Below are 26,432 nucleotides of genomic sequence, written 5' to 3' on the forward strand. Positions count from 1 at the left end.
ACGAGAAGCAAGGAGAAAATCAGAAGGAAGAGCAGAGGAACTGTAAAAGCCTAAGGTACGGAGACACGCGGCGCGCTCTGAGAGGATAGAGCTGAAGAGGAGGGGCGGCTGAGTGCCTGGCTGGCGTTCCCTAGCGGGAAGGAGATAAAAGCTCCAACTGTGCTGAACCCCAGACCGACAGTGCTGAACCCCAGTTATAGGCCAGACCCTGGGGACCCAGGATCAAACAGAGGGAGCTGGGCTGTGAGGCGGAATCCCAGGGGAGCGGCGAAAGGAGGTCCCGGAGGCGTGCACATTGCATGCAGAGAAGGGACGGTTGGCTGTGCCACAGGATTGCCCTGGCGGGAAGGAGACAAAAGCTCCAGACTGCTCTGAACGCCACCTCCAACTACACTTCCAACTGAACTGAACCCCAGTTCCGGGCTCATTGGGGGAGAGCCTAGACTGTTTGGTAGCAGGCGAAAATCGAGTGCACCTTTCACTTAGAGGTGCTTGCAACAAGTACTAAAGGACCCTGGGGATTACTGAGACTCAGGAGCCGCATAGGGCAGGGCTGACGGAAACCAAGGCTATATGCTCCACCCTAAAACTCCGCCCCATCAGGGAAGCTGCGAAAATGCCAAGACAAGGAAATAGATCACAAACAAAAGAAATGGAGGACAAAAAGTGACTGGATATAGAATTCAAATCTACACTTATAAGGTTTTTCAAGAATTTCCTAGAAAAGGTTGATAAGACCTATGAGGATATGAAAAGGGATAAACTAGAATTAATAAGGAATCAACAAGAAATAAAAAGGGATCAACAAGAAATAAAGGATACATTGTCTGAAATAAAAAATATTATACAGAGTCCTAAAAACAGAATGGAAGATCACAAGAATCAAGTCAAAGATTTGGAATATAAAGAGCCAGAAGACACTTCTCCACAGAAGCAAGAAGGCAAGAGAATCCAGAAAATTGAAGATAATGTAAGAAACCTCTGGGACAACTTCAAGCGAACCAACATCAGAATTATGGGGGTCCCAGAAGATGAGAGAGAGCAAAATATCGAAAACATACTGAAAGAAATAGTGACAGAAAACTTTCCCCACCTGGTGAAAGAATTAGACTTACAAGTCCAGGAAGTGCGCAGAACTACAAACAAAAGGAATCCAAAAAAGACCACACCAAGACAAATCATAATTAAAATTCCAAGAGCAAAAGACAAAGAGAGAATATTAAAAGCAGCAAGAGCAAAGCAGGTAGTTACTTATAAAGGAGCACCTATATGATTGTCAGCTGATTTCTCAACAGAAACCATGCAGGCCAGAAGGGAATGGCAAGAAATATTCAAGGTGATGAATAGTAATAACCTACAGCCAAAATTAATCTACCCAGCAAAGCTATCACTCAGAATCGAAGGCCAGATAAAGAGCTTCACTAATAAAAAAAAAAAAAAAAAAAAAGCTAAAGGAGTTCATCACCACCAAACCATAATTATATGAATTGCTGAGTCTCAAATAGATAAACTGCTGATTTGTTTGAAACAATTTGTTGTTGATTCTGTTAGCTGGCTGAATCACCAGCAGCTAATGACAGTTTGGTCCCCTCCAGTTCATGCCCTGCATTTCCTGGTCTCTGCATGCTGCTCGCTCTGGCGTGTGAAGGGGAATACAGGACAATCACGCTGAAGTGTGATGCTGGCTGCTGGCTTCCAAAGACCTCCATCATGGGAGGAGGTATATCCTGCCCTCAGTTCACAAAGAGGCTGGATCAAGAATAAATATTAACTGTATCACATACCTCTTGTGTATCTCTCCAGATGGCTGTTTAGTTTTCTCTGAGAACTTTTGATGAAATAAATTCTCTTGATAAATTTGATATTATTCTAAAAACCCTTGTACTTTTAGAATAAGACTTAGTCATTATATATATATATATATATATATATATATATATATATATATATATATATATATATTTTTTAGAATGACTTGCAGGTTTTTAAAATATATTTTATTGATTTTTTACAGAGAGGAAGAGAGAGGGATAGAGAGTTAGAAACATCAATGAGAGAGAAACATCCATCAGCTGACTCCTGCACACCCTCCACTGGAGATGTGCCTGGAACCAATGTACATGTCCTTCACCGGAATCGAACCTGGGACCTTTCAGTCTGCAGGCCAATGCTCTATCCACTGAGCCAAACCAGTTAGGGCTGTATTGTTCTTTATTAAATTTTCATTTATTTTTAGTTTTTATTTTCTTTTTTTAGTTTTATTTATCGATTTTTAGAGAAAGGAAGAGAAAGAGAGAGGAAACATAGATTTGTTGTTCCACTTATTTATCCATTCATTGGTTGCTTCCTGTGTGTGCCCTGACCAGAGATCGAACCTGCAACCTTGGTGTACAGGGAAGTTGCATTAACCAACTGAACTACCCAGCCAGGGCTTATATTTCATTTTTCAATTGCAGTTGACATACACATCTCAACATAGCTTCTTCTTTGTATACTGAGATTTGGAATTCTGTTCAGCTAGTGTTCAGGTTGTCTTCTTAATGATGGTTGTTCTGTAATATAGTTTTAATTTTTCTTTTGTTTTGCCACTACCACTTTCCCCAATTTAGTTGTAATGTTTTTTAAATTGATTTTTAGAGAGAGAAAAGCATAGGGTAGGGTAGGGTAGAGAGAGAGAGAGAGGGAGAGAGAGAGAGAGAGAGAGAGAGAGAGAGAGAGAGAGAGAGAGACTGATGAGCTGCCGCTTGCATGCTCCCCATTAGTGATCAAGCACAAAACCAGACATGTGCCACGAACAGGAATTGAACCAGCAAAATTTTTGCGCATGAGATGATACCCAACCAACTGAGCCACAGCTATTACCTACTCAGTCATCTTGACCAGTAATCCTTTCTGTATTATTCTTGAAGAAATTCACTAATATTTTATTTTTTTAATTACTATTCAAAACTGTATCTGTACAAATACAAATTTGTATTCATATTTTCTTTATTTTAATGGGTATTTCTGCCAAGGATATGTTGTTTCATAAAATGTATTAGAAAGCATTCCACCTTCTTCTTTGGAATAGTTTATATTGCATTCAATGGTTCTATTCTGTGAATATACAAAAATACTTGCCTTTACAGCAGGCCTGGACTGTTTTTTTTTTAATGCATTATTTTGAACATATTTTCCATTTCTTCTGTGCTGTTTGGTCAGCATAGGTTTTCTGTTTTGACTAAATTATCTTCATTTACATCTTCCTAGTGAATTCTATCTTTCACTGTGATTAAAAAAAAAAAAAAAATCCTCACTGGAGAACGTGGAAGGGGAGAGGGAGAGAAAGAGAAACATCAATGAGAGAGAGACACTTAGGTCTGTTGCTTTCCCACGCTTCCCAACCGGGGTCAGGGACCAAACCTGCAAACAGATACATGTCCTTGACTGGGAATCAAACCCCCAACCTTGGGTGCTTGGGCTAACGCTCTGACCACTGAGAACACTGGCCATTGCTTGTGATTTTTACAATTCATTAAGTTCTGTACAGCACAGCTTTATGCAAACTTGCTTCTCCACCTCGATGGTCCTATATCCTTTGGTTTCTAACAGTGTGTATTTCTATTTTTCTTTTATTCTCTACTAGAAGTGCTACAGATGTACTCATCTTATCGGTATGCTTTTACTCAAAATGCCTTACAAAATATTCAGTACTAAATGCTGTTTGAATTCTCCTGTTGTTCACATTAGAGGTAAACTGGAGTTTCCCGTCTTCAAATAATACTCGGTGCTGAAGAATGTTAACAGCTGTGCCCAGACAATGAATTGCAACAACACGCTCACAAACAGAAAGACTAGAGCACAGAGAGGCCTTTTTGGCAAATCACGGGAGAAAACTCCGGGACTGGCACTCCTTGGAGCCTGAAGCGTGGGCCACACCCAGAGTTGTCCTGGACAGACAAGGGTCACATGATTTATAAACGGAGTTTTCTCCAGAAGGAACATCAGGGAGTTTATTTCTCCTCCTCGAAGACATTTTGCTCCGTGGTGTGAGTTGTCCTGTGAAACAAACCCTGAGGCATACTTTTACGGCTGGGCGGGGCTTGTTTAAATAAGAACTTTATACACCGCAGTGACTCAGAAACTCTGTAGAACCCCAAGGCCCTGTCCTCCCAGTCCAGCTGAGCCAGGTGATTGCCACAAAGAATTCTTCAGATTTACATTGCTGTCTTAATGAAGTGAGTTCAGAAATATTGCCCAATTACACCCCAAACAATCCTGGGGTGAATCCATACCTTGAGATCAAAGACCATACAGAAAAAGTTCTTTATTTTATATCCTTCCACTAACATCCCCTTCCTCAGCCCTTGGCAACCACCATTCTTTTTTTCTAAGAGTTTGACTTTTTTTTTTTATTTCTTTATTGATTATGGTATCACATAATTGTCCTCATCCCCCCATTCTCATCCCAAACCCCTCCCCACCAATGCCCCCACTCCCTGTTGTCCTTGACCTCTGGTTAGGCTCATATGGATGCACACAAGTCCTTTGGTTGATCTCTCCCTCTGTCCCCCACCCTCCCCTTCCTACCCTCTGAGGTTTGACAGTGTTATCGATGCTTCCCTGTCTCCGGGTCTGTTTTTGTTCATCAGTTTATGTTGTTCATTATTTCCCCTAGATGAGTGAAATCATGTGATACAAGAAAAACACTTATGAGAACGGAAAATGAGATAAGCAATAATGGTTATGCAAATGAATCAGTCTGTAGAGAGGGTCGGACCTGCATCACCACCCTTTGTCCACCACCCAGAACTGAAATATCATGGCTGACATGTACACATAAGGAACTGTTCAACATTGAAATTGGGACTCAAAAGATGTTGGCCCAGAATGGCATTTTTAAAATTCTACATATAAGTGAGGTCATGGTATTTGTCTCTCTGTCTTAATTAATTTATAAGTGAAATAGGCGTAATGATAAGACCTTGAGGTCCCTGCAGAATGCCCTCAAGGTCATGTTCCTGCAAAAGGCAGGATTTCCTCCCTTTCCAAGGCTGAATGATACTCCATTTTGGAGTCTGCGTGGTCAATGGGCACCAAAGTAAATGTGGGTGCTATTGTCTTAGAGAGGGCTAGCTAAGGTTTTTATTTTTAATTTCTGTCGTTCAACATAGAGTTCAGAGGGGCTACTTGACACCGTAGACAATTCCCCCCAACAGGCACTCACTGTCCCAGGAGTGCCGGCGTGTGACCTTTAGGCAGCTCATAGTACTTGGTGTCTTCTTCCACTGCCTTTCCTCCTGGAGCTGCTTCCAAATCGCTACCTAACAGGCTTCTGGTGCGAAAGCCCCGTATGTATCTGTTCCTCCTCCCGGAGGCCAGACATGGTTTGAGTTTGCGTTGGTGAACTATGGTCCTCAAGCCATAATAATAATGTCACAATTATGAAGGGGCTGCAGAATGAAACTGCACTTCTGTCCCAAATAAAGATCAAGTTCAGGCATTTAACTTCCTGCTTTTCTACATAGTTCAGGTATCTCAGCAACCAAGTTGTTTTCTTTTGTCTGTTTTGTCTTAAAGAAGGGTGAAGAAAAATTCCTACTTTTTCATGTTCCTCTTTGGTCATTTCCCATGCAAATATATAAATTTTACTAGAGGCCTGATGCACGAAATTTGTGCAAGAGTAGGCCTTCCTTCCCCTGTCTGCTGGCACCAGCTTCCCTCTGGCACCTGGGATGCGGGTTTCCCTTGCAGCCCCAGCTTTGCCCAGAAGGTCATTCGGTCTGATTAGCATATTATGTTTTTATTATTATAGACTAGAGGCCCAGGGCACAAAATTCATGCATAGGAGGGGAGCCCCTCAGCCCGACCTGCACCCTCTTGCAATCCAGGACTCCTTGGGGAATGTTTGACTGCCAGTTTAAGGCCCAATCCCACAGGAGTCGGGCCTAAACTGGCAATCAGACATCCCTCTTACAATCCAGGACTGTTGGCTCCCAACTGCTCGGCTGCCTCCCTGATCACCCCTAACCACTTGTCTGCCTGCCTGATCGCCCCAAACCACCTCTGCCTTGGCCCCCGCCACAGCGGCTTCAACTGGAAGGATGTCCAGAATGATGTCTGGAAGGTTGTTCAGCTGTCCAGTCTGATTAGCCTATTTCCCTTTTATTATTATAGATATGGTCATAACCATATTATGGCATATACAGTTTAATAATTTTTACTATGCTTACATCATAATTTCCCCACATTGCTTCTTAGTTTTCCTCATCTCTTGTTTTAACAGAGTTTAATAAAGATAATTTTTCAATGCATGTAGGAATTGTTCAAAATATATAAATACAGTTTTTTAATATATATTTTTCTCTTTTTAATTTTAAAAATAGGTTGTTTTTAGGGAATGGGAGAGAGAACTATCCATCAGCTCCGATCGGGAATTGAACTGGCGACCTTTGGGTTCATGGGACAACACTCAAGCAACTGGCCAGGGCTACAAATACAGATTTTTTAAAAAGTCAAGTCATTTTCAATCCTTCTCACCTACATATCAATCTGATTTTCATACAACGAGTGACTTTATACTACTCAGGTCATCAGCTTCTCCCAAAGGTTTGTTGGAGCACGTTTAGATATCTGCAGCAAAGAGCATTCTAGAAACAAAACAGAAAGCTTTCTGCTGTGTCCATGAACCGGGTGAAAGTGCTTACCCAGCGTGACTCCCACAGCGAGGGGGACGAGGATGTGAATAGCTTTAGGGCACTGCCCATCCTCTCCCCACTGACAGAGAGACCGAGGCGCCCACAGCCACATGGCAGAGCCAAGGACAGGCCCAGCGGCGCTCACCACGCAGGTCATCTCTGGGGCAGAGAGGAGACAGTGATTGATATGAGCACTTGGCACACGTAGAACAGGGTTTCCAGGGCTGGAGAGGACAGCTTCTTTGTCAGTTTAGACAAATTACAATGTGTCACGGCTTCTGACTTACACAGAACCACCCTGTCCCAAAGAATCTGCCCTTGGGAGACTGCAGAGGGGTGCTTAAAGCCAATAACACTCCCCTCCCCCACCCTGTCCTCTGCCCCCCACACACTTTTCTTTGTGGTTCTAGTAACTATACTCACTCATATGTAGGATCAAAATTTGAGCCTCCTGCTGAAAACGGTTTGGCTCAGTGGATAGAGCGTCAGCCTGCGGACTGAAAGGTCCCAGGTTCAATTCCGGTCAAGGGCATGTATTGATACCTTGGTTGTGGGCACATCCCAGTGGAAGGTGTGCAGAAGGCAGCTGATTGATGTTTCTAATTAAAAAAAAAAAAATCAATAAAATATATTTTAAAAAGAATTGAGCCTCCTCTCTCTGAGGGTGAGGGAGGAGAAGACATTTTTAAAGAGATCCCGCAGCTTCTCTCAGAGAAGCCATCCAGGCAGCCAGACTTGGCAAAAAAAAAAAAAAAAAAAAAAAAAAAAAAAAAAGACCTGGCAATTAATGGAAGAGCACAGCGCTTGGCAGCTGTGTTCACACCCACCCCTTCTCTTAGAAACCACTGCGAAAGGGAGTCACCACGTTCCTGTCAAACTGGCCTCCAAGTTCATTTATCCCCGTTCCCCTGGCCAAGGAGCCTCCGAGCAGAGCTCACAAGTGCTGGTGTCCACAGATGCCTGTTTGTATTTGGGTGGGTTTTGGAGTCTGAAAAGGAATCAGAGGAAAAGGATGTTTCTGGGAATCAAGCTGTTATTCCACCTACGCATCCGATTGACTCCCTAATTTTAAGCCTCGTTTTAATAAGAGACTTGGAATAGCTCTGCTTTTGTGATTTTACCAGACTTTTCAATCGGAACCTAACTATCCGATATAATAAAGTAAAGGTGGACTTCAGTCTTCAAGGGAAAAATAACAAACATTCTGAAAGCTGTAATTTACATTTTACATTTTCCTCCAGCCATTTTAATGCAATTAGTGTCAAACTTGAAATAGCCGATGCCCAAATACAAATCTCAAGTTTTGCAAAAAAAACCTACCATGCTAGGGTGGGGTGAGGCAGCCAAAATCATTTCGGTTAAAACCCAGTTTCATTCTATGAGCGATGTGTATTACACGTAAAACAGACCAGTGGTTAGAGAACATGGGACATCCAATTTCCTTGAACACAGATGAAGGAAGTTTGTGAAGTCTCTATTCCACAATGCAAAGTGCCTCAGCTCCTAAAGGGTCACATAGAGGGGTTAATGAGGAAGGTGGGAAGAGGTGAGTCCTAAAGAAATAGCGAGGAAACCTTCAGTGTAGAACAATCCTATATAATAAAAGCCTAATATGCTAAGTGTTCAGTCATCTGTTCAACCAACCAAAGCATAAAATGCTAAGGCCGACATGACATGCACTGACCACCAGGGGCCAGATTCTCCAAGACTGGTAGATTAGCTTGCTGCTGGGGTCTGGCTGATGGGGATTGAGTGAGACTGGCTGGACATGCCCTGGAGCCCTCCCGCAGTCCCTTTCTGGCTGGCCAACTTCCCGCATCCCTCCTCAGCCACAATTGTGCACTGGTGGGGTCCCTCGGCTTGGCCTGCACCCTCTTACAATCCAGGACCCCTTTGGGGTGTTGGAGAGCTGGTTTTGGTCCCATCCCACAGGACAGGCTGAGGGACTCCACTTGTGTACAAATTCGTGCCCAGGGCCTCTAGTCTTATATAATAAAAGCCTAGTATGCTAAGTGTCTGGTCTCCAGTCTGCTGTTCAGTCAATCAAAGTGTAATATGCTAAGGCTGCTCAAACTGCTCCTATGATGTGCACTGACCACCAGGGGTCAGATGCTCCAACCAGTAGGTTAGCTTGCTGCTGGGGTCTGGCTGATAGGGATTGAATGAGACAGGTCGGACATGCCCTTGGGCCCTCCGGAGGTCCTTCCCCACCAGGGGGCAGATGCAGCGAGCAAAGGAATAAGGAGCAGCGAGCAGGTGGGCAGTAAGGAGCAAGGGTTCCTGGACTGCAAGAGGGTGCAGGTCAGCCTGAGGAACCCTCTCCCCACAGTGCATGAATTTTGTGCACCGGGCCTCTAGTTTAGACATAAAGGGTGAAGATGAGGTAGATATCACAGAGGACCAAAAAATATTGACTCTATTTATCAGTAGCTTAAGCCCAGCATTTTAGGGTCTTCTTTGACCCATTTTTTTTTTTAATATTTTATTGATTTTTTTACAGAGAGGAAGGGAGAGAGATAGAGAGCTAGAAACATCGATAAGAGAGAAACATCGACAAGCTGCCTCCTGCACACCCCCTACCGGGGATGTGCCCGCAACCAATGTACATGCCCTTGACCGGAATCAAATCTGGGACCCTTCAGTCCACAGACCGACGCTCGACCACTGAGCCAAACCGGCTTCGGCATCTTTGACCCATCTTGTATCTTGACTCAGAGAAAGGATCTAAGGTTTGTGAGCCCAGAAATCCATACAGTGAGTTTCTTTTGTAAAAGCCTTATATTGGGGGCAACCTTTCCAAAACCATATGCTGATGAAAGTACCCTGAATGGTCCAAAAGCGTCAGCAAATTCCCCTGTGCCCACCGACTTCCTGTTGGTCCTCCCTTCAGTCTCTGTCCAGAATCCACATTCTTTTCCACCTCTCCATCCTGACTCCCAAGTACCTTCACTTCTTGCTTGAACTACTGAAATAGCCTCCCATCTTTCTGATCTTCCTGCTTCTTCCCTTGTGTTTTCAGTCTGTTCATGCCAAAGGAGGCAAATTAGAACATGTCCCTGGTTGGCACCAAACCATCCGAAGTTCTCTTTTCCAAGTAATAGAAAAAGCCCTTACTTATGCCTTTCACAGTCCTGTTTTACCTGGTCTCTCCGGGCCTCTGGGACCAAGTTTCCTCTTACTCACCTCTCACCGAGGATTCTTTGATATTTTTGGAACCTGCCAAACGTGCCTCCAGGCCTATGAATTTGTGTTTCCTGAATTCAGAATGCTTTTCCTGAACCCTTCCTTCCTTCCTTCATGTCACCTTACCAGAGGCCTTTACAGATCACATCTACAGCATTGCGCTGCCCTACCCCTCTTCCATCCCCTTCTCCCTGCTTAGGAATTTTCTCCACAGCTGTAGCCTCTTTGGGCACACATTTATTTGCTTATAAGAGGCCTAGTGCACAAATTCGTGCAAGGGTGGGCCCCAGCCTGACGGCACCATTGCCCTATGGGGCCAGGTCAGCAAGCAGTTGGGCTGGCCCCGCCTCCAATCTGGGTGAGGGGGCCAATTGGGAATTGAGCCAATTGGGGACAGGGTGATTGGGGGAAGGGCAGAGAGAGAGCTCCCAGTCATAGGGCAATTTGCATATTAGCCTTTTATTATATAGAAGTAGGGGCCCAGTGCACGAATTCATACACCTTGAAAGGTACTGTGGGCCACGAGGCTGCAGTGGGCCCAGGGGTGGGTCTCGGTCCATCCTTCACGCCCCTGCCTGGCCCCTCCCACCGCAGCCCTTAGTTCCCTCTCTGCTGGCAGCCCCACTCCTACTGCCACTGCTCCCATGCACTGACAGCATGGAGCAATTGGGGCCAGTGCCAGCAGTGGGTGCCAGCAGCGGCTGCTGCCCTGATTGCTCCTCAGGAGCAGGGGTAGGTGGAGAAGCCATCAGGGGCGATCAGGGCTGGCAGCCGCTGCTGCTCACACCCACTGAAGGCACCAAGAAAGTTTTTAGTAACCACCAGATGACAGCAACCGTTACCCTGCCTTGGTCTGTTGCCCCCACTCACTTGTTCCACCATCCTGCCCACGCCCAATGCCCACCATGTTCCAGGTTCTGCTGCCTGCTGCTGATGCCCGCCATGTTCTTCGTGCACACCCTGGTGGTCAACACATGCCATAAAGACTCTTTCGCTCTGTTGTTTGGTTGTTCTGCTGTTTGGTCTATTTGCATATTAGGGTTTTATATATACTGAAGATTGTTTTACCTCTAGACTGTAGCTCAATGAGGGTAGAGATTTTAATTTGTTCACTGCTGGGCCCTGGGCTTGCTATTTAATAAGCACTTCATAAGTATTTGTGGAAAGAAGAAATGACCTAATCTAGGGAATTAGGTTAATCATGATTACAGCAAAAGAGAAACCATTTAGGAGAGATGCTGGAATTCCTTTTGGAGGTTAAGTCTACTAGTAAAATGAGAGATTTCGTGACTTAAAAAACCTTTGTGAATAAAAACCTATTTGTGGATGAATAAGTGAGCCAGCCAAGGAGTTAGTTACCCACAAGGCACCATGATCAGGACTTTTTTTTTTTTTTTTTTTTTTTTAATTCAGATTTGTTTTGCAAACAGTTAAATGCATGAATTCTTCAATCAAGTTTACTCTGTTTTACTACATGCTTATTTTCTTTTCTCTTCATTTTCCAAGTAGGTAAGAAAGCCATCACCGACTGCAGGGAGAGAATCTGGGACGTTTTCTCAAACTGTGAACACAAGCAGCTGGTCGTTTACTCAGATTTTTACTTGTATGTGTGAGGTAGGAACCGGCTCCCCCAACCCCATCCAATCTCCATTCTGGAGGTTTCTCCCGGAGGAAGTGAGTTTCAGAGGCGCCAGCCGGAACCCAGGGCAGTTCAAAGGGGGCAGTCCCCCCCAAGGACTGGCTCTTTGTCACCACACCGTGCCTGGAGTGAAGGTGACCAGACATCCCGATTTCGAACCATGTGTCCCGCGGCGTTTTAAATAAGTCCCGATTTTTATCCAAAAACGCCGCGGGACACATGGTTCGAAATCGGGACTGTCCCGCCCAAAGCGGGACGCCTGGTCGCCTTAGTCTCGGCGGGACTGTTCTCTTTGAGCCCGAGGGTCTGAGTTTCCCTGCGGAGAGGCGTCCCGGTGTTTGGGGGTGCAGGGTCTCCGACTTAGGGCGCACCGGTGCCGTCCAGGGCGCCGGGCTCGGCGCGCTGGGAGCGGATGGCGCAGTCCTCACCCGCCGCGCGGCGGCCCCAGCCCAGCCCTCCCGACGGGATGGATCCGGGTGGATCTGGTGGATCCCGGTGGAGAAGGCGGGGAAAAGCAAGCCCCCGGCAGGGCACACCCGGACCCGGACCCCGTGCCCCGGAGCTGCTGGGGGAAGTGCGCCAGGGCGGCCGGAGTCGGCGTGGGGCGGACCAGCGGGCGGAGGGCGCGGCCGAGGCGGGGCGGCGCCGGGAGGGAGGAGGCGGGGGTGGGGGCGCGGCCGCCGGCCCAGCAGGTGACCGGCGGGAGCGGCGGGTGCGGTGGCGCAGCGCGTGGCCGCGGGGCGGGCGGGCCCGGAACATGGCGGAGCTGCCCGCGGCGCGCAGGAGCGCGGGGGCGCGGCGGCCGGCGCCCCGGGAGTGGTAGCTGCTGCCGCTGCCGCTGCGGCCGCGGCGGGCGAGGTCGCCGCCATGGCCCGCTGGATCCCCACCAAGCGGCACAAGTACGGCGTCGGTGAGTGCGCGCCCATCGGCGCCGAGTTGGGCGGCGGGCGCGCGCCGCCGGGACGGGACCGGGGACCGGGGACGGGACCGGGGACCGGGGACGGGACCGGGGACCGGGGACGGGACCGGGGACCGGGGACGGGACGGGGGACGGGGACGGGACGGGGGACGGGTCTGGGTCCGGCTCCTGCCGCCCCGCGCGCAGGCAGACCCCCTCCCGCGGCGGCCGTGGGATCGGAGTCCTCCGGGCCCCGCGGGGAAGTTAGCGGCTAAAAGTGCGTTCGGTTGGCATTTGGGTCCGGGACGGGTCGAGTTGCTTCGGAACCGAAGCTCCAGCGCTTTGCTGAGAGGAAGCGTCAGAGGCGAGGGCGCTCCCGGGTTCTGGGGATCCCCGTCGGGGTGCCCGCCTCGCTCCTCCCCGCAGAGCCGCTCGCTTCGGGAGTTGCAGCCGCCCCGGTCTGCGGAGCCGGGATGCTCGCTGTCCCGGGTCCGCCTCCCTCTCGGGTGCTCTCTGCGGCCCCCCAGGGAGGATTGGGGTCGGGAGCCCCCTCCCTGCCTCCTGGGGCCTGGGTGCCGGTACCGCCGTTGAGTGAATGGGGAACTCAGCTCGGGGGTGCGGTGGGAGAGGCAGGAAGCGGGTGGCGGCGGCTCGGGAACGGGCGTGGGGACCCCAGGGCTCACCTCCTAAGGGAGGGTAAGGGAGGGAGGGCCAAGGACTACTTTCTGAATCTCCAGTTTCGCCATGGGATCGGCCCAGGAGATTTTACTTTTAAAATTTCATGGATTGGTTTTGGAAACAGAGGAAGGGGGGGGGGGGCGGGGCGGCAGAGAAACATCCACTTGTGACTTTCATTGGTTGACTCTTATTTTTTAAAAATATATTTTATTTTGTACAGAGAGGAAGAGAGAGAGATAGTTAGAAACACCGATAAGCTGCCTCCTGAACACTCCCCACTGGGGATGTGCCCGAAAACAAGGTACATGCCCTTGACCGGAATCGAACCTGGGACCCTTGAGTCCACAGGCCTACGCTCTATTCACTGAGTCAAACCGGTTAGGGCCATTAGTTGACTCTTGCATGGGCCCTGACCATTGATGGAGCTCGCGCAACCTTGGTTTTGGGGCCAACGCTCTAACCATTGAGCGACCCGGCCAGGCTCTGAGGACCTTTTATTCAGGAATGTTATCACAGACAGGCGCCTGGCATCCACAGCAGCGGCGTTGGAGGGTCCCCTGACCACCGAGGGATTGCTGCTGTGTTGGTTTGGGGGCCAAATCAGAGGGTGGCAGTGTGGGGGCTCTGAGCCAGGTGAACCCCGTGGTCCTACTCAAGTTTTGTCGGAAGATTGCTGTTGCCTGGAGATTATGATGGCCATTAGGTTTCCTGGGGACTCCCCGGTATAAACAGGTGTGCGGTGAGCACTGTGTCACTTCCTCTCAGGTTCATTCATTGGGCCTGTTGGTAATCTGATCTCTTTTTTTATAATACTCCCTTTCCTGCCTGGTTTTTCCTCATTTCACTCCTCACTAGGGAACGGTCCCTGAACCGAGTCTGTGCTGTCTGATGGCACAGTCACGTTCAGAGATAATGCTTAACGTCTCTGGGTTCTTTTATATAGATTCTGTAGCCCTGAGTCAGTGAATAAACCAGTCTCTCCATATACATATTATTCATTGTGTTGCCCTATTTCAAACCTTCTACATTTACCTTTAAATTTCTTTTAGGATCCTTTTACTGTCCTGTGGCTACAACTCAGAAATAGCTAGGCGGTGTTTCTCCTGGCCCTGACCACGTGGCCATGACCTGGTCTTGAAGCTTCAGACTCATAGTCCAGTGACACTAAGTAGCCAGCAGTAATGGATGGAGGTAAAATGCTATCTTATAGATGGGATGTTTACAGCATATTGAGCAGTGCCTGATTGTTACTTAGTACTTACAGAAAAGGTTATCAATTCTAACTTTGTTTAACAGGATAAAAGCTGTTTCCAAAACTGCTAGGACTTTGGTGTAGTTAATGCAATCATAGCTCCAAAATGTGGTTTTTCTTGAGATAGTCTTAGAAGCAGGAATGATACGTTCTCTCTCTTTTTCCCCCTGTCTTGAACTCAGGTTCATCATTCAAGAAAAGTATTTGGGCCCTAACTGGTTTGGCTCAGTGAATAGAGCGTCGTGTCCGCCTGCGGACTGAAGGGTCCCAGGTTTGATTCCCATTAAGGGCATCTGCCGGGGTTTCTGGCTCAATCCTCAGTAGGGGGCATGCAGGAGGCAGCCGATCAGTGATTCTCTCTCATCATTGTTTCAATCTCTCTTCCTCTCTCGTCATCTCTGAAATCAATAAAAATATATTAAAAGAAAAAACATTTGGGAATTGCATTTCCAAGGCACAGGTCATAGCAAAATTGCCCCAGGATAGAATTTGAGACACTCATTTCACTGGCCATAATAGATTCTGGTTAATCCACGGACAAAAGGACCCACTGTCCTGGACAGATAATCTGAGAATAAATCTCTATTGTTTATTCCGAAAGCACACTGTTGTTTCTATCACCTCGGAGCTGGGCAGCCTCCTGGGCCTGCGGGGTAAAGTCTAAACAGCCCAACTATCAAGGTTCCCTTAATCCAGTTCAGTGTCTCTTCACCACCTTATCTCCCTGGCTCCTTTCACTAACCCTCACCACCCTCCTCGCTCTGTGCAGCTCGCCAGGGAGTGTCCCTCTTGCGACTTTGCTCCCTGGTGCTTGTCCCCTGTCCAGAGTGCCCTCCTCCCTTCGGCATCCCACAATCCAGACTTTTCCTTGGGGCTCAGATCCATTCCCACCTTCAGACCTCAAACCTTCATACTCATTCCTCACGATTCTCACAACACGCCACCCCTTATTTCATTACATTTCCTGCTATCCTTGGGTTTCATGAACCAGAAGGTTATGGTGTTCTTTTTTTTTTTTTTTTTAAAAAAGTATATTTTTTTTTATTGATTTCAGAGAGGAAGGAAGAGGGGGAGAGAGGAGCATCCATGATGAGAGAGAATCAATCGTTGATTGGCTGCCTCTGGCATGCCCCCTTCTGGGGATCAATCCCGAAGCCCTACCATGCACCCTGACCAGGAATCAGACCTTGACCTCCTGGTTCAGAAGTTGACCCTCAGCCTCTGAGCCTGCCACCTGGGCAGGTTATGGTTTTCTATCCCTGTCACTCGGGAGATAGACCAGGCATTACAGTGTGCGTTTGGTAACTGCTGTCCTTGGTGTAGGGATGATGTCCTAAAGCACTAGCTTAACTTCTGTGATGATTTAATGCAGTTTTTCCTCCACTAGGTTTTAGCATCTCGTTCACTCCAATAGGAGTTTTATTTTGTTTTGTTCGTATGTGGACGACAAACTAAGAGCCTCCAGTCTGTCTGTATTTTTGTAAATGAAAACATGAGAGACACAGCTGAGAAACAAGGAAGCATAAGAATAGACAGATTCCATTTACATGTAATTGGAAAAATTTGGCTTGTGGGACTTTTGGGGGAAATTGTTTTCAGTTTTGAGTGTCTGCTCAACAGATTTCATGTCCAGGTGAAGGAAACCATGTGTGGTCATCCTGAAGCCTCAGAGCTGCTCTGTGTAGGGCAGCACTTTGATCTCACTTTGAATTGTGGGCAGTGAAGCCAGCAGTCTCTGCTGTCTTAGGTTATCTTGGTGCCACTTTTGGCTGTCCCTGACATAGCCTAGATTTTTCTACAGGGACTGAAATGCAATCTGGCTGGGCTCTCTGAGTTCTTAAACATAGCATTGTTGTCTCACTCTTTAGCGTTAGGTGGGATTTTTATACCTACTAGAGGCCCAGTGTATGAAATTCATGCATGGGTGGGATCCCTAGACCTGGCCAGCCTCCCTGCCTCCCCCCTCCTCCTTCCCTCGCTGCCAGCATCCATCACTGCCCACCCCCAATTCCCTGTTCAGCCTCAATCCGGTGATTGGGGCTTGTCAGCCGGGGGAGGGACCAGGAAGTTGGCCCCATTGGCAATCAGGGCCTGCGGGCTGAAGGCAGTTCCTTCATTGAGCGTCTGCCCCCTGGTGGTCAGTACATGTCACAGTGATTGGTCCTTTCAGTTCTGGTTGTTCCTTTATAATGGTCGCTTAGGCTTTTATATATATAGATGTGTGCTATCTTATCAAGTGAGAGGACAGTGGGCCTGCTTCTTTAAACGTCTGGTCCATTAGTGCCCAGGTATGAAGGGCTCAGTGCCCGGGAGCTTAGGAAAAAGTGCTCTTCCTCACAGCCAGGGACAACTCTTTTCTTTTCTGTTACTCTTTCTTTCTCTCTTTCTTTGTTTAGTTTGTTCTGTTTGAGGATATAAGGCTATACACACTTTTATTTAGATTTTAGTGATAAATATTCACATTAGTGCCTGGCTAGTGTTGCTCAGTGGTTGAGCATCAACCTATGAACCAGGAGGTCATGTTTTCCTGATGAGGACACATGCCCAGGTTGCAGGCTCAATCAGCCCAGGAGGAAGCCAATCAGTGATTCTCTCTCATCAGTGATGTTTCTGTCTGGCTCCCTCTCCCTCTCTAAAGTCAATAAAATGATTTTATAAAATGAATCAAATTGTATTGAATTTATGATAATGTAATAATATATGTGCTCTCTATTAATGAAAAAACAAGATCTAGTGATAAATCTAATAACTACTATACTTTTGAATTAGTGATGGGCATAAATGATTTTTCAAGATACCTGCAATAACCATAATACGATATGAAATACTTGTGATTTAGTGGTACTGCTCTTATAACTCGTTTTATTGCCTATATTCGTAATTGAAGTACATGCTGAGTGTCAGAAAAAAGAGCTGTACTTTGTTTTCCTTTTCAAGTCCATGATCCTCTGAATTTGAATACAGATTAAGAATCTTTGGCTGAAGATCATACAGCTAATTAGTTATATGAACCAGAATAACCAACAACAGTATCCCTTGGTGATCCTCTGTCTACAGGAAAACACTGTTCTAGATATTATACAATTGTAATGAATTAAAGAAATCCTTGCCCTAGTGTCTTCATGTCCTAACAACATTGAGGCTAAGAATGAAGGAATAGAGAATTCACATTCATTAAGCATTTATCTAGTGTCAGGCACTGTTCTGCATACGTGGGGGTCTAGAGACACTTTGAGGGGCCCATGAGTTTAAAAATTATTTTTGGCAATAATACTAAGATGTGATGGACCTGCTTTCACGCTGTTCTTTCATGAATATCCAGCGTAGTTTCCCAGAAGGCGTATGGAGTGTGGGATTGCCAACAGGTTGAATATAGAAGCAGGCGTGAGAATCCAGTAGCCTTTGTGAGACCAGACATTAAAGAGATTTCCAAGTGTGTAAAACAGTGCTACTCTCCTATGTGTTTGGTTTGGAAAATTGTTTTTTTTTTTTTTTTTTAAATCCATTTTTAAACTACAGTTGATATACAGTATTGTACTCATTAGATATTTATATACCTGATGAAGTGATCACCCCGATAAATCTGACACCATAACCAACAAATAAGTACTTTTATATATTTATTTTTTTCATATATTTTATTGATGTTTTTACAGAGAGTAAGGGAGAGGGAGAGAGAGTTAGAAACATCAGTGTGAGAGAAACATCAACCAGTGGCCTCCTGCACACCCCCTACTGGGGATGTGCCCACAACCAAGGTACATGCCCTTGACTGGAATCGAACCCAGGACCCTTGAGTCCGCAGGCCAACACTCTATCCACTGAGCCAAAACGGTCAGGACAACAAATAAGTACTTTTTAAAAAATGTCTCACTTGAAATTTTAATATGGTAAATAATTATAGATATAACCCACATAAACAAAAGCTCTTGGTTTCTCAATAATTTTTAAGAGTGCAAGGAGTTCTGAGAGCAAAAAGTTTCATTCAGTGTTGCTATTTTCCATATTATTTCACTAAGTCATTAAGATAATGCTGTAATCCTCACATATTAGTATCCCATTTTCTAGATTAAAAAAACATACTGAGGTTCATTTCTCACCCATGGCCATGTCCATGGCCATATAAAATCTCCCTCCTAAGCCAATCTCTTCACCATTAGTGCTTCCCAAACTTTGGTTGTTTACCTTGATCTCTGCCTGTCCAGGTGCCCTTGGGTGGCATTTTTACCCACTTCTGTATTATATTCTACTTAGTATGTTCTTTATGTTCCTGCCTTTTTTTTTCTTTCTATTTAAAAATTTTATTGAAAAAGAAAACATCCACATTCTTACCACCAAAAGGACCAGCCCCACTTGCCATATCTATTGATACTTTAATTCGGAATGTCTACTCTAACAGGGAATTTCCTCCACACGGTGAACACACTGCTCTCGGCTTGCTTCTGATGAGGTACAGTCAGAAGCAGTAGTTGGGAAAGAAACACTGAAGTAACAGGTAGAATAGATTTAGTGAGTTGTTTACACAAAGGATTAGGTGAGCCTTGAACGCCTGCTTGTTGTGTGTTATTACATAGGAAGGGAACAATGGGAATTTGCTGTCGCTTGTTTTCATTGTCTGCAGAGGCTTTGTGGAGGAAGATGTGCTGTAGGATTGGCTCAGCGGGAAGATAAAAGCTTGGCCACAGTGGTGAATAGGGTTGTAGGAGGTCTGAGTCATTGGATTATTGCTGTGTTGAGCAAATGAGTGGCAAGGAAAGAAGATGCAATGGAATGAAAGAAACAAGGCATTTCAAGTCATTGTCACTCCCCATTACCAGGAAGGAGTTAGGATGCCGTACACTAAACACATGTGTACACACACAGGGCAATGCAGAAAAAAGGTAAACTATCACAAGAATGTGGAGAAGGAAAAGCACGGCGAGGGGCTTTGAAACAAAGGTGGTAGTTATCCCAACTTTAGTTTGCCCAGATTTCCAGATGGTCAACCTGCCATCCCTTTAGCTGGAACTTAAATTAACTGTGCTTTGTCCTCATCTAAGTTGTAAGAGACAAATCAATAGGGCCTGGGAGTAAAGGATCAGATCCCATTGCAATGAATTTTTATGTAATGCAATATTTTTTCCAACTGTTAGTTTATATCTAGCTATGCTATTTAAGTATAGTAACATTACAATTATACACGGAGTGGCCAGATTATTATGATCTCTGAGTGGCATAATAATCTGGCCACTCAGTATGTATTAGAGGCCAGGTGCATGAGTTCATGCATAGGTGAGGTCCGGCAGCCTGGCCAAGGGGAGGGGTCATGGGAGGTTGGCCAGCCTGTCTGCTGGTCAAACTCCTGGTCGAGGGGACAATTTGATATTAGCCTTTTATTATATAGAATATATACACTGAATGGCCAGATTATTATGCGTTCAGAGATCATAATAATCTGGCCACTCAGTGTAACTCTATACACATATAATATTTTAGTTCAGTCAAAAGAATTTAAAAAGAAATATAGGTCAAATTCTATTACAACTCCTCTTTCAATTCTTTGGGATGAGTTGGGATAGAATTTGACCTAGGAACCTGACCAAGCTCACATAGTTTGGTCTTCACAAGTAATTCACCAATGGACATTTCGTTTTCTCCCTGATGAAATAGGTAAAATCACCCATGATAAGTCTACTCTCTGGAGTAGACATTGGTTTATAAGTAGCCTCCAGCATAACTCGGGGTTTTACTTTTGAACTAAAAGATGTGCTTTTGAGCTTGGGATAAGAAGTGGTTTTGAGGCAGAGATCTGGGCGAGTAAGGAGAGGCAGAGGATGGCTGTGTGAATCTAACGTTTCCAAGTGATGTTCAGGCCGTGTCCTCTCCCAGCCTGGGCTGTAGTCGGGATTGTTGGAACTGCTGGCAGCCAGTTCCGGAGCAAGAGACAAAAATGGCCTTTGTCTCTGGCACAAAGCTCTGTGTCATCGCAAAGCTGCTGTTGTTCCAATAACTTTCCATCCCTGGGCCCACCTTTCCAGCCTGTGTCATTTTCTCTTACATTTTCACACCTCATCAAACGGTGGGGACTGTTGATATCTAGAGGAAGTAATAGTTGGATCCCTAAGATTCCCTCATTGAGACTACTGGGTGTTCATTCTCTGTATTTTAAAAAAGATATATTTTATTGATTTTTACAGAGAGGAAGAGAGAGGGATAGAGAGTCAGAAATATCCATCAGCTGCCTCCTGCATAACCCCCCCCCCCACTAGGGAGGTGCCCACAACCAAGGTACATGCTCTTGACTGGAATCGAACCTGGTCTGTCAGTCCCCAGGCCTACGCTCTATCCACTGAGCCAAATAGGTTTCAGCTCATTCTTTGTATTTTAAAACAGCTCAGGGAAAGGAAATTGCAGTGGAGATGAATTCTTTGAGAATAGCCCTTTGCTAAGGCAGGGAAGTGAGTAAGAAGGCCTCCTATGGTCTAGTCTAGGGGTGTCGAACTCAATCAGAGAAGGGGCCAAAATCTAAAATCCAGCCTAAATCGCGGGCCGAATGGTTTACTGAACAGTCATAAACTGTCATTGTGATGGAAACGCAGCGGAGTGCAGTGATGACAGCGAGGTGCGGGCCACATTGCAAGGCCTGGAGGGACGGATTTGGCCCGCGGGCCTTGTGTTTGACACATGTGGTCTAGTCTGTTCCCTGCACCTGCGGGCTGTGCTGCTCTTTTTCTGCGAGCCTTTCCTTCCAGGGATCACTTGTAAGAATACTCCTAAGGCTCTGGTATAGAAATCTAACAGCTCTACCCTTTTGTGTGTAGAATCATGAAATATTAACAACTGGATTCTGTAAGCCTCACCTCTTAGCTCACATCCTCCTTTTATTGGGAAAAAATGTGCCCTGGAGATATAGTGACTTACCCAAGCCACATGGCCCAAACTCGGGTTTCGGCTCACTGCTTTCTAACTACTCCATTGCTCTTTGTGACTCCGGAGAGCTGAGCAAGTGCCTTGAGCACGTCTGCTGGATCATCTGAAGAGGGAGTTTCTGCGCACAGCCCTAAGGTACAGTGCCTGTGTCTGCCGTGGGTTTGTTCCACGTGGAGGTTTTGCTCTAAATACGAGTCAGCTATTAAACCATATAATTGACATATAATGTTCATTTCAGGAGTACAACATTAGGATTCTACACATACGTAGCAAAATGATTGCAACAGTAAGTCCAGTTAACGTCAGTAACCACACGTCATTACAATTTTTTCCTTCCAGTTAGAATTTTAATGAGATTTACTGTCTTACACCACAGATTTCACACACACACTACAGTAATTGTTAACTCTAGTCACCATGTTGTGCATAGTTACATCCCAGGACTTACTGATTTTGTACTGTATCTGGAAGTTTGTGCCTTTTATTTTATTTTAATTTATTTATTTTTAAAATAATTTTTTATTGATTTCAGAGAGGAAGGGAGAGGAAGAGAGAGATAGAAACATCAGTGATGATTGGCTGCTTCCTGCACGCCCCCCACTGGGGCATGCGCAACCCGGGCATGTGCCCTTGACCAGAATCGAACCTGGGACCCTTGAGTCTGCAGACTGACGCTCTATACACTGAGCCAAACTGGCTAGGTGAAGTTTGTCCCTTTTAACTATCGTCACCCATTTTTCCTAATCCACCCCCCGCAACCCCCTTTGTGCAGCTTTAAGGCATTTACAATCTGTGTTCTATATCTGTGAGTTTGGATAGATACCCAGAAGTGAGATTGCTAGATCATATGGTAGTTCAGTTTTTAATTTTTGAGGAAGCTCTATACTGTTTTACATAGTGGCTGCACCGGTCTGCATTCCCGTCCACAGTGCACAAGGGTTCCCTTTTCTCTACTTCCTCACTACACTGTTATCTCGTCTTTTTTGACACTCGCCATTCTCGTAGGTGTGATATGTCATTGTGGTTTTGTTATCGGAAAGGGGACGGGCCTAGGGTCTGGAGCCAGTCTTCCTTGGGCCGGGCAGTCTGTAGTGTGTGCGTTCTTGATGTGCAGGAAAGATTTCATAACACGAGTCCAGATGACTTTTATTTTTTTTTATTTTTTATTTTTTTTAATATATATTTTTTATTTTTTTTGCCCCCCTCCCTCCCTCCCACACATCTCCTCCCTCCCCAGAGTTTTGTGTCCATTGGTTGTACTTATATGCATGTATAAAAGTCCTTCGGTTGATCTATTATCTCCCCCAGATCTTCCTCCCCTCCCCGCTGTAATTTGACAGTCTACTTGTTGATATACTGTCTCTATATCTATCTTTTGGTTCATCAGTTTATAATGATCTTTATTATCCACAAATGAGTGGGGTCATGTGGTGTTTCTCTTTCATTGATTGGCTTATTTCACTCAGCATGATGTTCTCCAATTCCATCCAGGTTGCTGCAAATGATGAGAATTCCTTCTTTTTTATGGCAGCATAGTATTCCATTGTGTAGATGTACCATAGTTTTTGGATCCAATCATTTCTGACGGACACTTAGGCTGTTTCCAAATTCTGGCTATTGTAGATTGTGCTGCTATGAACATAGGGGTGCATATATCCTTTCTGATTGGTGTTTCTAGTTTCTTGGGATATATTCCTAGAAGTGGGATTACTGGGTCAAATGGGAGTTCCATTTTCAGTTTTTTGAGGAAACTCCACACTGTTCTCCACAGTGGTTGCACCAGTCTGCATTCCCACCAGCAGTGCACGAGGGTTCCTTTTTCTCCGCAACCTCGCCAACACTTGTCGTTTGTTGATTTGTTGATGTTGGCCATTCTGACAGGTGTGAGATGGTACCGCATTGTTGTTTTGATTTGCATCTCTCGGATAATTAGTGACTTTGAGCATGTTTTCATGTGCCTTTTGGCCTTCCTTCTGTCTTCTTTTGAAAATGTTCTATTTAGGTCCATTGCCCATTTTTTAATTGGATTATTTATCTTCCTTTTATTTAGTTGTATAAGCTGTTTGTAGATGTTGGAGACAGATGACTTTTAGAGTATGTTTACTAAAGCTGGGGACAGAGAAACAAGGGCGGGCCTAGCATAGAAGGAGCAGCAGGAGAGGGACTAGTTAGGGCTGCTCTGACTGCCTAGAGGATCATGGGAAAGAAATGGCTGAGGTGGGGCTGCTGTCAGCTCGCTGCAAAGTCAGAGAAAGGGGGGCCTTAGGGACAGGTTCACGGGGTTAGCCTGGGAAGAGCTGCCACTGCTCACTGCTGCTCTGGTTGCAAGTCTCCTGGGGACACTTCTGGTTTAGGAGATGGCTTGCCTGTCTGGGAAGAAGGGCTGAGAGCCAGGGTGGGAGAGTGTGCCTGGCATTTTGTTTTGAGAGTTTTTAGAGGCTGGGAGTTTTAGGGGGAGTCTTACTGGAGGATCTTGATAGAATGCCAGTTTTCTTTTTTATTTTTAATATATTTTATTGATTTTTTACAGAGAGGAAGAGAGAGCTAGAAACATAGATGAAAGAGAAACATGGATCAGCTGCCTCTTGTACACCTCCTAACTGGGGATGTGCCCGCAACCAAAGTACATGCCCTTGACCGGAATCGAACCTGGGACCTTTCAGGCCACAGGCCAACGCTCTATCCATTGAGCCAAATTGGTTTCGGCAGAATACCAGTTTTCTAGGTGAGCTCCTTCAAAGTCGTGGTCCTCCCTGATTGGTCGGTGTCCAGGAAGGGAGTCCTCAGTCATTGCAGCTGGCCCAAGTGTCACCTCCCTGGTTTTGCTGCGTTCCTTCCCCGGGAGCTGACAGGCAACTGAGGCCTCGATGCTATCTCTGTGTGAGAAAGGTAAGAGGTCTACACTGGATTACCAGTGATATGTGAGGGGAGGAAAGGCCATCCTGCAGGGGGAGGTCTGGGGCCTTTTAAGCTCGGGGATCTTCTGCATCCGCTGTCAACTGCTTGGCCAGTTTGTTCAGCTATCTGTCTCAGTTTCCCCATCCCACTTGCCAAGGAATGTTTCCAGCTTCTTACTCTCCTGCCTCGGTTTTGCGTTGCATTTCCCGGATAATTTGTGGTGTTGAGCCTCTTTTATGTACCCATTGGCCATCCGTAGGTCCCCGCTGGGAAAATGTCTTTACTCGCAGACCCTCTGCCCAGGCCTTTTATTGGATTGTTTGTTGTTGCTTTTTGGCCATTGAATTGCATGAGTCCTTTACGTATTTCGGATAATTGCCCCGTGTCAGATAGGTGGTTTATAAATGTCTCCTTTCCTTTTGGCAGGCTGCCTTTTCATTTTGTGGGTGGTTCCCTTTGCTGTCCATCTTCCCCTTTGTATAAGAGTTCTGGAGAAGAAGTTTGTGTTGAGGTTGGAGCCTGCGAAGTGGAAGTCGCGCTGTGGGTCCAGGGTTGGAGCCTGCGAAGTGGAAGTCGCGCTGTGGGTCCAGGGTTTCATGCCTGGCGCTGGCCCAGCCGTCGCCGGGCACTGACAGGGTACCGGCTGCAGAGCTAACAAGCAGGTGTCACCGGTATGCTGGAGAACCAGTGTCCCTGTGCTGGGCCGAGTGCTGAGCGGGGAGGGGAGGGTCATGCATTGATCATCAAGTATTGTCATACCGACCAGGAAGGGAGGGAAGGTTGGTTGAGTTTTAGACCTGTATCTTGAGCAGAACGGTGATGCCATGTTCTGAAGATTTGACTTAGAAGCTTGAGTCAGGCTTCTTGTCCCCAAGGCAGCTTCAGCGTCTGCGCTCTTCTCCCTGATGGCACCGGCGGCCTAGTGCCAGGGACGCCTCTGCTGAGACAGGACACACCTGCCACTGTCACTATCGGGGGCAGACCCTCCTGGAACAGGGACCGGGCCTCTACCTGTTCCCATGCTCCCACTGGGCTGCCAGCTTCCTCCGGAGCAGGAGCAAACAACAGGTGCCTGGCTCTTCCGTGTCAGGCAGAGACGGTCTGCCCCCCCCCCCCCCCCCCCCAAATCGTGTCAGCTTGGCTCCTTTGTGTTTCCATCTCCCGGTTCAGTGGCACAGATTCCATGGATGTACATGATTTTGTACAAAACCCACTGCCAATCAGTGGGTACCAGTAGCATAGTTACATATTTATTGTTTTAGGAAAGGGAGTCTAAGGCTCGGAAATGTTAGGAACTTCGGTGCAGTTGTAGTTGTAGTGTGCGTTGTGTGCCATTCGTTATGGCTTGAAAAATTCAATTAAAATTGGTACAGCCTCTATGAAGTATTGATTAAAATTTAAAATGCTGCCGGAACTAGTTTGGCTCAGTGGATAGAGCGTTGGCCTGTGGACTGAAGGGTCCCAGGTTCGATTCCGGTCAAGGGCATGTACCTTGGTTGCGGGCACATCCCCAGTAGGGGTTGTACAAGAGGCAGCTGATCAATGATTCTCTCTCATTGATGTTTCTAACTCTCTATCCCTCTCTCTTCTTCTCTGTAAAAAAATCAATAAAATATATTTAAAAAAAATAAATAAAATTTAAAATGCTTGTATCCTTTGACTTCGCAGAGGGTACAAGCATTTTTATGAGTTTGTCCTACAGATATGCTAGCATATGTGGAGAAGGACATATGATTATTTATGGCAACGTCATGAAAACAACTTAAATGTCAATCAGTTGGAAATGAGTGTAGTCATGCACTGCTCATACATATTATACAAATGGAGTCCTATATGGCCATTAAAGAGAATTGGGTTCAGGAAAGAGACAGTGTATGACAAAGATGGCACTGACATACTGTGACTAAAGCATGATCTCTTCAAAAAATGGTGCTTGGGCCAGAACCGGTTTGGCTCAGTGGATAGAGCATCGGTCTGCGGACTGAAAGGTCCCAGATTCAATACGGGTCAAGGGCATGTGCCTTTGTTGTGGGCACATCCCCTGTGGGGAGTGTATAGGAGGCAATTGATTGATGTTTCTCTCTCATCAATGTTTCTAGCTCTCTGTCCTTCTCCCTTCCTCTCTGTAAAAAAATCAATAAATTATATATATTTTTAAAAAATTAAAAAAAGAGTTACATACAAATCAATAAGAGAGATCAATAACCCAATAGAAAAATGGGCAAAGATTTGAATAAATACTTCAAAATAAATGATATCCAAGTATGTGATAAACATATGGAAGGGTGACCTACATTT

At 46.0% G+C, this 26,432-nt stretch overlaps 1 protein-coding gene and 1 long non-coding RNA gene across 3 annotated transcripts in view; one reads left to right on the top strand and one right to left on the bottom strand.

The window, feature by feature from the left end:
- Positions 1–492: 492 nt before the first annotated feature.
- Positions 493–11,626, bottom strand: LOC118726066. Its single transcript, XR_004990207.2, has 3 exons — positions 11,289–11,626; positions 10,818–10,820; positions 493–504 (listed from the first exon to the last, which is right to left on the bottom strand). It is a non-coding gene; the product is annotated as an uncharacterized LOC118726066 (long non-coding RNA).
- Positions 11,627–12,204: 578 nt separating this feature from the next.
- Positions 12,205–26,432, top strand: part of DOCK5 (dedicator of cytokinesis 5) — a 191,695-nt gene continuing 177,467 nt past the window's right edge. For both annotated transcript variants that reach the window (XM_036450436.2, XM_036450437.2), the window contains exon 1: positions 12,205–12,409. In XM_036450436.2, coding sequence (XP_036306329.1) covers positions 12,367–12,409 — 43 coding nt within the window. In that variant the 5' untranslated portion in view covers positions 12,205–12,366. The remainder of the gene's footprint in view (positions 12,410–26,432) is intronic.

Source organism: Pipistrellus kuhlii, unplaced genomic scaffold (assembly GCF_014108245.1).
Source record: "Pipistrellus kuhlii isolate mPipKuh1 unplaced genomic scaffold, mPipKuh1.p scaffold_m20_p_21, whole genome shotgun sequence".
NCBI lineage: Eukaryota > Metazoa > Chordata > Mammalia > Chiroptera > Vespertilionidae > Pipistrellus > Pipistrellus kuhlii.